Source organism: Triturus cristatus, chromosome 5_2 (assembly GCF_964204655.1).
Source record: "Triturus cristatus chromosome 5_2, aTriCri1.1, whole genome shotgun sequence".
Taxonomy (NCBI): domain Eukaryota; kingdom Metazoa; phylum Chordata; class Amphibia; order Caudata; family Salamandridae; genus Triturus; species Triturus cristatus.
The window spans coordinates 414,556,375-414,573,539 of NC_140588.1; the positions used below are offsets into that span (position 1 = coordinate 414,556,375).

At 44.2% G+C, this 17,165-nt stretch overlaps 1 protein-coding gene across 4 annotated transcripts in view; it reads right to left on the reverse strand.

The window, feature by feature from the left end:
- Window positions 1-1,590: 1,590 nt before the first annotated feature.
- PPP4R1 (protein phosphatase 4 regulatory subunit 1) overlaps window positions 1,591-17,165 on the reverse strand; it is an 803,115-nt gene continuing 787,540 nt past the window's right edge. For all 4 annotated transcript variants that reach the window (XM_085607334.1, XM_085607333.1, XM_085607331.1 and 1 more), the window contains one exon: window positions 1,591-2,676. In XM_085607334.1, coding sequence (XP_085463460.1) covers window positions 2,513-2,676 — 164 coding nt within the window. In that variant the 3' untranslated portion in view covers window positions 1,591-2,512. The remainder of the gene's footprint in view (window positions 2,677-17,165) is intronic.

The following is a 17,165-nucleotide window of genomic DNA, read 5'->3' on the forward strand; positions in this document are numbered from 1 at the left end:
TTCTTACATGAGTATTATGTTTTCTTCACTCTATTATTTATCTTTTATATGGTTTGTGCGTAATAATTAACTTCAATAGGCACTGTATCAGTTATAGACTGTACACAAATGACCAGGAAATGTTATTCATTGGCGCCTATCACATGGCAGGGTTCAAGTAGTTCTGTATTTCCCTTGTTGCCTGTCAACTTTGACCCTTCCTAGTTTTAAGCACAGTTAATGGACAGCCATTCACATAGGCTTTATAGAATACTTTAACATCCTTCTAACTCATAACTCTCATACCAACTTTTCCATATCCACTGTTCACAGGTACTATTGTAGATTCAATCTATTAAGCCCAGGCACAAGGACATCTCACAGAGTCAAAATCCCCCACAGTCCATGCACAGGTTCTATATTTGCCCACCCCCACAAGACATCAGTACCTCCACTGAACCTCCCTGCCTAACAAGGTATGTATGGTTAAAAGGAGGCAGGGATAGGGAGGGGGACACATCCCATGCACATTGGCTCCTCAGGTCTTCAGTGGATAAGTTTGTCAAGAATCACGTACACCATCTTCCGCATCAGCCCACATGGACGGTGAGAGCGCTGTGGGTGGTCACAGACCATTAGGCCACACCTCCACTGAGGCCTGGTAGGCACCTCTCAGTAACAAAACCAATGTCACTCCTCATTCTAGCACAGCTTTCACTCTAGGAGCTCGCCGATGCCACACCACACCATCAATAGACAGTGGGCTCAGAGTGATGGGCAGCTGTTCGGCACAGCCTACCTACACTCTGTAATTGGGTTTCTTGAAATCAGCGCCAACTATTTTGTTGGACTGCAGTGCGCGCGGGCTACAGGGCTGTATCTATGCAATCAGGGCACCTTCATTCATAATATGCTAATAGGTGTTCCCCCTCCGAGTCGTCCACTGGATAAACTTAGGATGTGAAACATTTAACAGGATATTTGGGGGGTTCTGTTCGCCGCCGCTGAGAGCTTTACCAAGTCTCAGCTTAGCCATGTCCACATTCTTTTCTATGCAAATTCCAAATAGGCATCCCCTTTGATTCAGGAGTAACTTTCTTAAATGTGCTATTACAATCAAAGAATACATTTTTCAATCTTCATTACTTAATGCTATTTCACCACCTCCAAGCCAGAAAGTGTGAATATTTTCTCTAATCATCCAAGAAATTATGAATTTACCTACATTAACAAAACCAAAGCATTTGATCAGTGGTATAGTGTAATTAAAGCTTATAAAATGTTAAGGAAAGAAACGTGCATGAAACGTGTCCAACACCTGAATTTGCCAACCATTATTTTCCCATGCAGATTGGAAATGCATTGTTTTAGCCCCAACAAACTTGATTAGTATAATTCATCTGAAAAATTGGGGCAATGATTCAAATACAACACACATTATTTTTGCAAATGCAGAAATTTACATTTCAATCAATGCACAACTTTCTCCACTGCTTCCCTCAAAAAACCTTTAATCTGTAGAAAATTGCACAATGCACACTGAAAATGGCCATGTATGGCTTAATCTCCTCAAGCCGATGATACAGGTTATTTATACACACATACACCAACAAGCATGGGAAAAGTTTATTGAATCTCATTAATAAATTTTATTTGGACAAGTAGAACTTGGTTCCCAGTAGAGCTTTTAACAGCATGATTAAAGACTGCAACACTCCCCAAGAGTGGTCACAGATATGTACAGTATAAGAAAAAAGAAAGCTGCACTTCAGAGCTGATCACAATCAAGTTAAAAATACCTGACTTTTCAAAGTACATGTGCTAATAAATTTCCTTCAGGTCATGACCAGCATGAAAACAATTAGGACACAGGTACTCACAGCAAAGTTGCTCACTAACATGTACAGCAATATGCTGTAATTAACGTTTAAAACCAGATCCTAGTGTAGTGTTAGCAATGAGCCCTTATGATAAATCCATGTTCCTACAACCCACCCACCCCCATACCTGCACCTCAAATATTGCCCACATTTAAGGATTGGACAATTTCAATTTGCAGCAAGTGAAAACAAACATCTCCACTTGCCTAAAATCCTTTTAATGTTAATACTGGAAGTCTCCTCATTTGCACTTGTTCTTCGGTACTTAAAACTATATATAGATTTTAAACTGTCCGCAACCCCTACGATCCAAAAAATAACATAAAAAGTTGTGTCCGGAGAGAATAATGATTCAGGCCTTCGGAAGCAACTCCCTTTCAAGACTGAAAACACTCCTCCGCCAAGAATTCATGGTTTCTACAGTTCAGGAAGACATAAGGTTTAAGGCTTCAGCGGCAAAAAATAATCCTCTGAGTGTTTTGATTGTTCTTATAAAGTCTTATTCACAAAAGTTTATTTCAGTTTCCAAAGCCCTTGTTTGCCAGGCGTCCACACTCCTCCCTCTTGTCGCAGGTTGTGCACCCTTCCTACGAAGACCTATTCATGATGCGCACTTGAGTAAAGTTGGTGTAACAGCAACAGTTAACAATGACTTAATACGTGGAAGAGGCAGTGCTCATAGCGTCATCTGCAATTCTGTTTGTGGCAGGGTGGATACTCGCAAAATATTTCACGTCATTGTCCTGATCCATCTGCAAAGCCATGATGGTTTGTTCCACAGCTTCCTGATGGGAGTTGGCAGAGTTCAGGAAGCAGTCTAAAAAACACAAAAGTGTATAATCACAAAACTTAAGTACAAATATGAAAGATAAAATTGCAGCTGTCATCAGCGAAAACCCACAATGTTCTACTCTTCCAGAAGGAACACAGGGCCTCCTTACTAAAAATGGCTTGCCATAAGTAATAAACAGAGAATAGACAAACACAACAGCTCTTCATTAGATGGTTGCAGGGTTCATTAATTTTCGTTTTTCTACCTATGGACCTGGTACTGAGGGACGACAATAGGCTTTACAGGTGTAAATAAAGATTTCTGATGGTTACTTCTAACCTTAAGAATATCACCAGACTGAATTCTGAAGAGATTTCAGCATAGCTTCTGAGCACTGTTAGGTGGAGTCGTGTGGTTCCACATGCTCCGAAAGTGATGGCTGCAGCCACAGACAAGCAACAACCAATCTCGCAGACGTCAGTCCCATTAATTCTGCATCTTTGTACACGGATCTAGAGCAAACTCATCCGTTGCGAAGTTTGTTTCTCAAAATAATTCTACAGGTGTGCATGGAATGTGTCCTCTCCTATAACTACAGGGTTTAAACCATGTAGGGACTGTCACAAGCAGACGTCTGTAACAGATCCCCATGAGGTGCGCATCTAGTGCTTGGATTCGAGTTTCTGCTCAACGTTTTGTGAGGAGTGTGCCTTTATGCAACCACAGGCGATTTGTGAGCCTGTAGCCAAGTTATGCATCGGCCGAACAGCTGGTGAGATGGGCCTTGGTGCTGTGCGTAAGCAAAGCCCCAGGCAATACAACAAAAGGGGCAAAACTGTTGGGGATACTGCCTTGCAGGTGTGGAGTGAACGAGGGAGCGTGCTGTGGCTCTGCTTTATTGGTAGCCCTTTAGTACGGGATGGGACTCCTTACCAAATAAGACTGACCTATCAAAACTTACAAGTGAAGCATGGAAGTCACCCAAGAAGCTTGTGGATTTCATACATGCATGGCATTGGAGCACCATGCTAGTGCTGACTGCTCTGCATAAGCAGTCAGTAGTGTGCGGTCCTAACGTGATCACTTATTTTGCCGCCTTCTCACCATCTTGAATCGTCTGCAGCAGATTGCCATGGAATTCCTCTGGCACTGCCAACAAGATTTCTGCGACCTATAATGCTTGGGGGTACCTACCAAGCAAACAGACTGAACAAAAGGCGAAGATGCAGTGGGAACGAAAGAAACGGGAGGGCACAGCCTCGCTTGACACGTTGGAGGACCCATGTGTCTGAAGTGATTTCTTGCCACCCTTGGGAGAGAACGTCTGATCCTGCATCCTACAGGGTGGATGGGTCTTGAACACGCCACATTAAAGTGGTTTTGCAGTTGTGGTTGCCTAGTGGCGGGGGACCGAGCTGCATGTTGCCCCGATGCCCTGAATGTTGTCTCTGGGTGCTGCGGCCTCAGCCATGAAATGGTTTAACAGGTTGTGCCGACAGTTGGATCTGGCATTGGCGGTATTGGAGACCCGTAGCGCACCACGAAAGGGGAGAAGCTGCTGAGGTAACTACGTGGTAGTAGCAGACAGCCCCAGAAATGCGGCATGACTTTTCTTAAAGCGTTCCAGGGCAGAGTCTGCTTTCTCACCAAAGAGGAGAGCCATCAAACTGGCATGTTCATGTAAGGTATCTGGAAAGCCCCAGAAAAATCCGTAGACTTGGAATTGACTAGGCGCAAAGTAAGACTAGCTGCTGAAAACATGCGCTTGCCAACAGTTCCAAACCTTTAGACTGACTGTTAGGAGGAGTCATGGGAAAGGCTTTAAGATTGACTGCTTGTGGACACCTGGACAGGTTCAGTAGGTGTCTGGCCAGGCTGCAGAACCTCAGTCAGGACATTATTTTTGACCTCCATTTTAAGGAGCTGCAGGTCAAAGACTTCTGCAGCCCACCTCATGATGAGAGCAAAACAGGCATTCTACTTTGTGACAGGACTGGGGGAGAGACGAAACCAGGAACTGAGGAACTGTCCAGACCCCTGGCATTCTGTAATTCGGCACACCAGTTTACTTCTTTCTGTGAGGCAAATTTGCCCACTCATCATAGTCCTTGCTGTCTGAATCTGATGCAAAAAACTGATGTTGAGTAGGAGCTTGACTGTGTGGTAAGAGCAAAGTATCAGTCTGAAGAATTTGCTATAGGCTATGCAGCAGTGGAGTTGGGGCACAGCCTTGGTCAAGATGAAACCGGCTCGGAGCTGGAGACCTGTATAGTTAACAGCTACTAATTTGGCGCTGGTGCAGTTGTCACCAATGTCAATGTGAAAATAACCGGTGCAGGGAGTGGCATCAGGCCAGAAGTCTGCCCCAAAACCCGGGGCGGATCCCAAAACGGGTTGAAGAGGCGCTGAGGGTGAAGCGCATGTGGCACCCTGACTGGACAGCTCTGCAAATCCTTGTGGTCCAAAGGTGCACCATAGGGAGCTGTAAGTGTGTCAAATATACGCAGCATGGCATCTCTAAATGCCTCAACTTTGTGGAATGCGTCGATGGACCCAGAAATTTGGGTTGCATCGGGACAAACTTTGAATCAATTCTTCAGTAGTTCGGGAATGAGACCAAGAGGCATGTTGATGCCCTCTCTTGAGATAGAGAGTTGTGGGAAGGGTCCAATTACCGGAAGACTCCAACAGCAGCAGCCCACAGGAATGACTTCAGGAGTGGGAATAGGGGTCATGACCCAGAATCTTTCGATGCTTGGAGACGTACAGTTATGCCTCTCAGTCCTATATGAACTTTTGGCTTGTCTGGGCACAGTTGCTGCAGGCCCTGGAGTCATGCTCCAACACCAGGCACCACAGGCATACCTTAGGGGGATCTGTCTCAGACATTTGTTTGAGACAGCCCTACAAGGGTTACACACTCTTTTTTTTGGTTGGGGGGGGGGGCATCCCTTGCACACTGGTAAAAAATAAAATGTGGTGGAAATTACTTGTCAAAAGGATTAGAGCTGCGTGTGAGGAGCGGAAAGAAAAGAACTGACGTCAGCACACCAGTGTGGTGCTTATATGCGGCCCCGATCACCACTTCAGGAGCAGAGCAGCACTCCACTTGATATACACACGTAACACAACAATGTTTTGACCACCTTTTAAGTTTACCCTCTCATCCACTTTTTTTTTTTTTTATATAAATCAGATATCACTGAAACTTGAAATCCCAGCAGTGGACTTAACTTGCTATTGTTCTGTAAAACTGCATGCACATTTATTAAACGGAGGCAAAGTTATCAGTTAATTAACACTTTTTTGACCCTAGTTTCAACTGTGCCGCTCCCCAGGGTGGTTTGGTATAAAACTCATAATAGGATAAGTAAAGGTAAGCTAAACATGCAACTTATCCACTAGGGGTTATGCACATCTGTAAATCTGTGCCAAAATTCTAAGCAAGTCAACATTCTTTTTTTTTTAACCCCTGCTTTAACGTTTCCCCACCTTTCTGGGTTTGCTTGAATCTAGAGATTCATGCACTGGGCTTAACTTGTAAATGAGCTTCCAAATTTTATGTAGATTCATTAAACGGCAACAAGTTATTAGCAGATTAAAACATTTTTGACACCCATTTTAAATCTGCCCCAACTCTTGAAGGCTCTGTCTAAACGTGCAATATGTATTCCATACTTCAAATGGATCTGTCAAATGACCTAACCCCTCTCTTCTAACTGTTCTGTCCCTTGATGAATCCGCAGAGATTTAAAAAACCAAGAGTAAGCTAAACATACTAAGCATCAGCCAAATTTTGTTCAATGCTAAATGTATACGGTAATTAAAAGAAAGTTACTTACCTTCGATAACGCACCTTTTGGTGGATGCATAAACTTCCTACCAATTCCCCATCTTACTCCTTCCAAGCTTCAGACTGGTCTGGAAAACCTTTGCCAGCAATGACTCAAGAGCTCTCAGGTGGTGCCAACTGTTAATGAAGGTATGTAATATTCTTATGATTGACACGTGTTCCTGCAGATTCCTCCCTTTAAGAATAAGTTCTGGGAGGTGGGACCGGGTAGTGTCAGTTAATCGATGAAATCATGCAACACAGCTCACCCAAAGTACCCGTCTATGTGGGTCTAAAATATGATGCAATAGTGTTTTCAAAGGTATGCAAAGATAAGCATATACTGCCGGGCAGAAAATAGCAACCGGGAAAGAGATAAGGAATCTGTCATTTCTGGGGAGAGATGACCATTAATGTCCTCCGGAGGCTCTTTCTTGGCCAAGGCATAGCAGATCAGGATAAAGAGGATGACACAGTTAAATTATAGGTTTGGCCACCACCTGGCCCCTCCAGGGAACACAAGGAGCTGATCATCCACTCTGTCCGACCGAGTACAGTCAATGGAGTAGGATATGGCACACCTGGGGTATTGTCTATAGAAACCATTCCTCTTCTGTGACTCTGTACTGTGGCCCTCCAGATGTGAGTTTTCGCTAAGCATAAAAGAACAAGTTACTGTGCTTCGGTAACACTCTTTGTGGTAGAGACACTTTATGGCGACAGAATCATGATCTTCTGAATACTCCGCTGGCTTCAGACTGGAACCAGAAGCTTTTCAGCAGTACAACTGCATGATGGAAGATGGTGCCTTGCGGTCCCGCACTGGAACCCTTTTGCACCTCAAATTATGTGCGTGGCCTAAGGTCCAACTCCTGCACGCTGACATCAGGAGCTTTTGAGACTGTCCATGCCCCCAGATACAGACCCCCAAAAGCAAATTGGTCGACAGTGTGCAGGTTCCAAGACTTGGGGGAAATATTCTTCCAACAATACTTTTCCTAATCAGTGCCTTTACCATGCATGCACTACTTGGTGCCTTTAACATGCATGGTAAGTATAGTTAATGTACGTATGTATGTATGATTGTGTGTGTGTATCTCCCCGCTCCTACCCTGAAAGTCTCGGGGGGATTCGTCAAGCGGGGGCTGAGATAAAAGGGGGGTCCCAAAACGCGTTTTTCCCATGCATTTTTCCATAGGACCTTTAGACAGGGCTACAGCCCGAACGGCTGAACAGAATTACTAGAAATTTGGCAGAGAGGTAGTCCTCAGGTCAAGGAAGTGCCTTTTGTAGGTTTGGTGTAAATCTGTTCAGGAGATTCTGAGAAAATAGCCTTTAAATCAATATATATATCTGAGCCAGCTTACGGTACGCTTACCGTAAGCTTACCGTACGCGTATGGTGGCGTGCGCGAGCGCGATTCTGATTGGCTCTTAGATCTTAGTAAACATTCGAATCGGCCGAAACCAGGAAGCGGCGGCCGCCATTTTCTCTCTCGCACTGAGAGCTAGGTTGTTAAATAAAACCAATAAACATGTAAAGGGGCTGTTTAGACAGCTCCCACACACATAGCCATGTTGAGGGAGTCCCCAAAGACCACCCAAGGCCAAAAATGCAATTTTTATTTTTTCGCTAATTTCGCCGATTACGCTTACCGTACGCGTACGGTAAAAAATGAAATAAAAAAAACACTATCCACACTCTCCCCACCCCCTGTGGTTTTAGTGGCCGCAGGCCACCAAATGTGCAGGGCTTATCATTAGTGTGAAAAACCGCAATATTTTAAACAAAAATAATAAAAGAAAAAATTAACAACACTCTCTCCACCCCGTGTGCAAATGGTGCCCGAAGTGCACCATTTGTGCATGGCTTATAAAAATTACGAAAAATTAAAATATTACCTTTCAAAACGAAGTGCATCATATGTCCTCCATGTGCGCACGGTGCGCGAAGCGCATCGTGCGTACATGGCCCATCTAGCGTAACGTGGGCACGCGGTGCGCGTAGCGCACCGCGTGCCCACCGTGCGTGCACGGCACTAACTGCGTAAAGTGGGTGCGCACGGTGCGCGAAGCGCACCGTGCGCGCACGGAACGAACTGCGTTAAGTGGGCGCGCACGCCACGAATGGCGTAAAGTAACTTAGCATTTAAAAAACCGTACAAATTCACTGAAAAAACCATAGGTTTCACACACGTTCTAGTTAGGAATTAGCATTTAAAAAACCTTGCAAATTCACTGAAAAAACCATAGGTTTCACACATGTTATAGTTAGCGGAAATTTTACTGATAAAAAACCAGTGAAATTCCCCCGTTATAGTTAGTGCAGGCAACTATAACTTACGCGACCGCAATCTTCTGCTGATGACATATGTGTCTTTATGAAAAAAAAATATTTGTAATATATGTATAGCTAAAAATGTATGGAAGAAGACATGGGCAAATAAGTGTCTAAATACAGTATTAGCATCAGCAGAGGATTGCGGTCGCGTGAGTTATAGTTGCCTGCACTAACTATAACAGGGGAATTTCACTGGTTTTTTATCAGTAAAATTTCCGCTAACTATAACATGTGTGAAACCTATGGTTTTTTCAGTGAATTTATATATATATATATATATATATATATATATATATATATATATATATATATATATATATATACATACACACACACACACACACACACACACATATATATATATATATATATATATATATATATACACACACACACACACACCTATATAGGGTGGGTAAGGGTATTTGTAGGGTTTAGAGGTGGATAAGGGTATTGGGTCGCAAGGGTGTTTTTAAGGTTTAGGGTGGGTAGGGGTATATGGTAGAGTACTTTAGGGTTTAGTTGTGGGTAGGGGAATAGGGTAGTAAGGGAATTTTTAAGGCTTAAGGGATGAGAAGGGGTATAGATTGGTATGGGCATTTTTATGCATTACGGGTGGGTGAGGTTATTGGGTTGCAAGAGTATTTTAGGAGCGGGTTGGGCATGGAGTGGAAAGGCTATTTTTAGTCCTTAGGGGTGGGTAGGGACATAGGGTGGTAAGGATATTTTTAGGGTTAGGGGTGGGTAGGGGCATAGGCTGTAAGGGTATTTTTAGGGTTTAGGGGTTGGTAGGGATATAGGGTGGTAAAGGTATATTTAGGGTTTAGGGGTGGGAAGGTTGTTCGGGTATGGTTCGGGATTAGGGGTGGGTAAGGACATTGGTGATAAGGGTAATTAAGGGGTTGTCATTTTCTTTTTTCTTTTAACCCTTTCGATGCGCATGACGGAACCGCTCCGTCATGGCCCCGCCAGCGCTCCGAACCTTCAGCACAGCGCGGAAATCTGCGCCGCGCTGAAGGGGTTAAGTGGGGTGGTGGGGGGCTCCCCCAAAAATAAACCTTCAATCTAAAATTATAGGGGACACGAACATTAGTGCAAAACAGCGTTTAGGGGCACTAAATGCATAGAAATTGAGCAAGAAACAAACCCTGAAAGTCAGAAATCACACAAATTAATTGACATCACATGGAGCTACTTAATGATGGGGTAGAGATGATTTGATGAGATTGGGGCACTAGCCCAGTTGTATGAACTAATGTGGCAGCACATTATGTTACAAATTTAGGCAAAAGCGAAGAAGGAAGGCAACGATTATGAATTAAGAAACTGTAGTAACGGGTACAGTTGCCCATGATTCTGGTTGAGACTGTTCAAGTTTAGAATTACCCATATGTATATTAAGATATGTATACTGTGTGCCAAATACTAAGTTAGAAAAATAGTAAACGTGCAATACTTCCAATCACTCGCCAAGCAAGCACAAAAGTTGGTATGGTAACAGGAGAGATTAATCAGCCCAGAGCATTATGTAAAGTAAACATGTTGCAGTACATTGTGGAAAGATACTGAGTATCAAGGTAATCCGATATGTTGTCAAGAGTGTCTTCAGTGCAAGTCAGCCTTATGGGATTGAAAAGTCAGTCCAGGATACGTTCCTCTGTAATAGCATGTGATCAAGGTCGCGGAGACGACCGAAACGCGTTATGCAAGGCTGACCGTAAAAAATCGAAGGAAAAAGTTTACCGCATTTGAAGTCTTCTCTGTTTTGTGGTGGCAAAGAACAGAACTTGGTGGAATATATCTGTATGTATGTATGTATGTATGTATATGAATGCTGAGTTCATGCAGCCCTACGACCGCTTCCATCGCGGAGTCTGTGCGAAATATTGGGAGCAGGACCCACTTTACATAAACCAAGTGTTCTGTGATGCTGTAACAAAATAAATATATATATATATTTTCAAGAATACCAGTTGTTGAGAGAAGCGAAACAGCGTCCTGCAACGCAAACCCATCCCCCAGAAAAAAGAGACAAAACTGGAAGGAAAAGGAAAGGTTACCTCACCCGAACAAGGGGTTACGAGGAGCAAACGAGGGGGAAAATGGAAGTAAGAGGACCAGTGGAGAAAAGGACCGTCGTTAATTTATCAAGCAGGCAACAGGTACCAGAGGAAATAAATGTATTAGAGCTTGGCCTGACCTTCTGTCCACCAACACAATTGGACTATGCAAACACACATATAGACCTTTTACAGGTTTATACGGAAACTTAAATTGATGAAAACACACGTTACATCCCAAGAAACAAAGAGGGGAGAGCGAAAGTACAATTGAGCAAGAAAATCCGCTAACAGGGATGGAATACGATACCCTATGAATCATGAGAGAACTTTAAACTGAAATTTGACATGGCGATACCAGCAGTACTGTAGAACTTTTAGAGGATATGGGAATTACTCAAGTAGGAGCAGCGAGTAACCTTAAAATGAAATCGTAATGCATCCCACAAACACCACATGATGCAATAGATACTTTTCAAGATCTAGTAATCGAGGACTTGACACACCTGAGTAATGATGATGATATAATAAAAGCATCGGACAAAGGTGGAAATGTAGTGGTAATGGAAAAGATTACATACTTGAATGAAGCCATGAGACAACTTGCAGACACTTAATTGTACAGGTTGACAACAAGAACTGAATATGAAAAAAGCATACAGGATTTCTATGAACTTGCAAATAAATGGAGGGCATAAGGCATATTGGGAGAAGCAGATTATAAGTTTATATTTTGTGAGTCACCGGAACTGCCAACATTTTACCATCTGCCAAAAGTACACAAGAGTATAACTAACCCTCCCGTAAGACCGATAGTATCCTCAAAAAATAGTTTTAGAGAATGCTTCCATCTACATTGATTGTTTTTTAAACCCCTGGTAACAGATTTAAGCTCATATGTCAAGGACACAAAGGACGTTTTACGGATCATTGCCAATATTGAGTGGGAACCAGATATGCTATTGGTAACATTGGATATAACCAGCCTCTATACGAGTATTGAAAATCCAAAGGGACTGGAAGCAACACAATTCTTCTTAAAGAAGAGAAACTTAAAGTACTGTGAACACAGTATGATGTTAATGGAAATGATATCATACTGTCTTCAAAATAACATCTTTTTATTTGCAGGAGAATTGTTCCACCAAAAGCAGGGGACTGCGATGGGCATGTGCTTCGCCCCCAGCTATGCAAACTTGTTTGTAGGCTGGTGGGAGAGCACGTGGCCTGGGCAGGAGAAAATGAGGTAGGGCTAGAGAAAGTTGTATTATGGTCTCGCTATATTGATGACCATTATATGGAGAGGGTCTTCAGAGGAGGCAATGGAGTATGTGACAGCCCTGAATGATAATTTGAACTTAAAATTCACTGAATGTATGAGCAGAACAAATGTACCATACTTAGATCTAATGGTGTACATCAAAGACAACACAATAGAAACTACTCTTTACAGAAAGCCTATGGCGGGAAACAGCACATTACACGCAGACAGTTTTCACCCGAGGAGTGTTACCAGTGCCTATGGCGAACCAGTAAGGTTGAGACGCAACTTTTTGATTGATGGGAATTTTCAAAAGGAAAGTCAGGAAGCATTATGCAGGTTCAAAGACCGAGGATATAGAAAGGAGACCCCGATTAATGCAGTAAAGAGAATAGAAAAGGTACAAAGAAAAGATCTCCTGGTAACAACTAGAGAAGGGCAAGGCTCCACAGCAGAGACCAAAGGAATGGTCAGAATGATAACAGATTACACGACCGGTTCCACTGAAGTGTTTCAGATTTTTCGTAAGAATTGGAGGATACTCAAAGCTGATAACATCATAGGACCAACAATACCACAGAGTCCTCTTATCACAAATAGAAAAGATCCGGCATTGAAGGACCAGCTAGTCAGAAGCCATTTTTCTAAGGGACCAAAAAAGAAGGATCAGATTACAGGATTCTATCCCTGCATGAACTGCAAAGCGGGCAGACATAGTAAAAAATAATAGAGTTTCAAGTACCAGGAAAACAGACCAAGGGATAAATCTGAAAATGAATGAACTGTAATTCCGATTATACGGTGTGTTATTTAATTTGCCCGTGTGATATGAATTATGTTGGGAGCACTATACACTTAACATAGAAAAGGATTCTAGAGCACATGCATGCCATAAAGAATCATGACCCGCAGTTTTCTGGGAAAACTGCACGAGAATTAACAGGACCCACCCTCTTTCCAAGCATTCGATTACCTGGCCTGGGCTCCGCTGCATCGCTCTGTTGGTTCTGGCGTTCAGGGTTGCTCCTACTGTTGCTGGGCTGCCTAACCCTGCCGTCTGTTGCCGTTTGCTGAGAAGGAGACCATGTTCCACTCTAGCAAGAACGGGCCGCAGAGCTAAATCGAAGGCACGAACTGCGGGTCTCCTGCCCACCGGCTCCTCTCTCGGCGGTAGCGCCGTCCCAGCGGGAGGCACAGCACCGAACCTGCCTGCAAAAGCATCCGACCCCGGGAAGGAAAATAAGCAACCCAAGGGTCCTAATAGAGGAAGACAGGACCGCAGTAGGGGAAAACAGGCTACAGCAAGGACATAGAAGATCATTTACGGCAGCTAACCAGCCTGATTTCAGTACGTGTTTTCGATTCAGCAGCGGCAGACTCACTCAGCCGCAGCGAGTGCGGGCGGCCGGGACGTCGAGTTTGTGGTTTGCGGCCCCGATTGCCGCGGTTTTCGCGTTTGCCATCCCCTCGTCTTCTATGCCTCCATAGCCAGCAGTCAGCAGCTGCACCCCCGAGCAATATCAGCGCCAAAAACCGTGAAAGCTGCGCGGTAGAGAGCGGGGGCAGAGGAGATTCCAGCCAGGAGGCGGTGGTGGACCAGAGATTCGACAGCAGTGCAAGCAGCAGCCAAGCTGCTAAACAGCAAAGCAGGCAAGCGGGCAGGTGCACTGCAGCACTGGTGTGTCTCAAATGTGCTAGACTGCGAGAGCGCGGCCCCCCCTTAGCAGGAGGCCACAGAGTGAAGTGCCCAGGAGAGTTCGCGGTGGCGGTGCAGCTAGGCTGGGTGCGGCCTGCGACCTCCAGCGAGCCCTGCTTTCTGACTACCCCCAGCCCCCCCAACGCCATTGACTGCTATTAACTGCCACGTCGTAAATAGAACTCCGCTGCTCCACGCAATCCCGTGCCACTTTGCATCACTTCTTCACTCTCGTCACCCCAATCATAGCCATACCCACTCCCCCCTCCTGGGGCAGTGCAACAGGGGATGCGTTCGAGGAAGTTAGAAGTGCACCCACGCTAAAGGACAAGGAGAAGGCTAAAGAGGCAGGAGCCAAAGAACCCCAAAGCATTATCTCCACAGGCCCCTGTCCTCCTGCCAAAGATGAAACAAACCAGGTGCTAGAACCTGGAGTCTCAACAAACGTACTGCCACCGCCAACAAATGCAACAACCGTAGCAACCGCAAGCAACTGGCTAAAAGCCATATCAAAAACATCTACAGCGGCGACTCCAGTAACGAAACGGGGTGGCAGTACCAAAGCCACCTCCACGGTCCCACTCAGGCACCACTCAGCACCAAACAGCAGTAAACGGGCACTGATTTCGGACTTTTTAAAAGTTATAGAATCTACCTCAGTTAACCGACACTTAGTGACTCCGGCGCATCCAAAACAAGAGATGAAAACCAGTATTAGCCCAGCCTCAGCGAGCGGGGCCACCACGTGCACTCCCAGTGGGAAAACTGCGAACCGGAAGTGTGGGAGGAGAGGTTCTCAGTCACCTCAACGGTTGGAAGTCCTACACGAAGCAACCACAGCTGTTCCAAGCCTCCAACTCTTATCATCTAAAGCCCTCATCCCGCTTGAACTTGAACATAAGCAAAATAACCAAGTCTTCGAGGCACAACTACACAACCCTCCCGCTTCTGTTGATTATCCCAACCATCAGACACTACTTTTACTTTCCTCAGGTACTGACGGACTCCAAAGTCACAACGAAGGGGCCCCTGCCAACAAGACGACCACAAACATCTTGCACTTAATTGGGAACTTAACAGGGAACCAGACAAAATCCCAGGGCGTCCAACACACTGAAGTTAAGGAGTTTGTCTCCCCCAATTCTACCAAAAACAAATCGCGACAAGCCCGGATTTTTTTCATTTTTGTTCGAAGCGCAAGCAGAACAGCATCAGTGCCAGCCCCTCCGCCAGGCAATCCAACAGGAGGTGCAGCCCCCCCCCCCAATGACATGCAGGACTCAAACTTTTTGTTGCCGTCATCCCAAATAAGGGAACAATTCAGCAGGACGCCGGTCTTTCTACAAACCCTTCCGTCAGCACGTTCAAAACACTGGACATACGGCACCCAGGCCTCTCCAACCGAACCAGGCAGTACTCCAGCTCCATCAGCCTGGCAGCTCTTGCTACAAACAATGGACTCAATCGCCAAAGCAATGTCTTACCACGCCGACAAGCTGGATACCCAAGTGGACCTTCTAAACATCTTAGCGATCCACGTTCAGGGGGTAGAACAGAAACTGCAAAGTTTCAACGAGATGGTCTTAAGGGTGCAGCGAGACCAGGAAACATCATATCAAACTTGCCACTGCACCCAAATAATAAACAAACTAGCGGTGGTCCCCACCCTTCTGTCAGATCTACTTGTCACAACCAGGGAAGCTTTAACAAAGAACACCCAGCAAACAGAGCAACACCACGAGGCACTACGGGCAAAGGACACTGAAATACCCAGACTAGTGGGTGAGCAGACACCTAGCGGTGCAGTCTCTATTCTAGAACAATCACAGATAGACCTTACAGCACCTAGTTCAGCCACCACCATTACCAATCCAAACATTTCAGTCCCTCAATCAACTAACAATGGTGCGCAACCGTCCGGTCAGCCATTTACACTAACCAAGACTTACCTGTTTTTACTCCAAAATTTACATTTCATGAATGGTGGTTCTCCACCCTTTTATGATTTTTTTTTAATGAAATCAAATAAAAGTATTTATTCACTCACTCACATGATTTAACCTATTCTGTGGCACGCCATTTTGAGGAAAAACTTAACTCAAACCCAAATCTTTTAAAGTTTTTCTGCTTAGACACACCGCCAAAGTTGCGTAAACTGCATGCCCTTCTTCTACTGTTCGCCAAAAGACAAGTCTCAATACATTGGGGCAGAAGACGGGTACCCTCAATTAATAAGTGGGTTAGAGACATCACATACAGGCACACGCAATTGAATACATTCTGGGAACTAATGCCACCCTCTTCCAGACCCCGTAATATATGGGACCCGTTTTTAATCTGGATCCAAGGTTCGCAGTCATCGTCTGAAATAGTGGTCATGGAAGACACTCCGATTGTACAACGGACGTGATGTGCCAATACCCCCACACTTACCTTCAAAATTTGAATACCTGTGGTAATATATTAGACCTGTAGTTAAAGAAGTATGATGTACAAATGTAATATATGCCTTCTCTGGAGAGGATATGTGCAGCACCATCATTCTTTTGCTGACACCTGCTGCTTTGTTTGAACAGGTGAATAATTAATGTATGCGAGTCCCTCTGCTAATGGAGGGCAGCTATGGTGTATGCTATAATAGGAATGTGTACTGTAATGACTATGCATATATGTGCTCCTATACTGGTCTATATCGAACTGGTCTGTTGAAATGTAATGTACCTATTTGTTTGTAAAATGTCAATTAAAAAAAAAAAAAAAAATGTTTTTCTGCTTGGATCAGGTGCCAAAGGTAGAAAGGGGAGAAGATGGAACCAGGAAACTTAGAAAGTTGGAGTCTTGTTATATTGTTGATCTGCAGACAAAGACCCCGCAAGGTCTAAACAATGAAGAGGAGCTCTGGGTCCATATTGAATAAATAGATAGATGGGACATCCAGGGGACATGAGTATGCAATCATCTACCCCATAGAGGATACAGTTGGAATTTGTTTTGGTTGAGTTTCCAATAGCAAGAGAAGCTAAGTGAAAAGGGCAGGTAAGAATGTGAGATGGCGGAAGTTGAGAAAATAAGGAGTACAATCCCACAGGGATAATGAAATGATTACAACATCTCCCAGAAAGAAGGCCCATTTAGTGCATAATAAGGACGTATATTTTGTATTCGGATTCAAATTGAAAATAAATTGTAAATCAAAAATGGCTTGCAATCATATAGCAGGGTGTTTATGAAAGCCCATACAGGGCTCAATTGCGTATAAAGACATGAAATGCCCAATATGAAATGCAATACAATGTTTGAGTTTCTCTCTCTCTATGTTGATTGTTAATTTTAATTTAAATATGG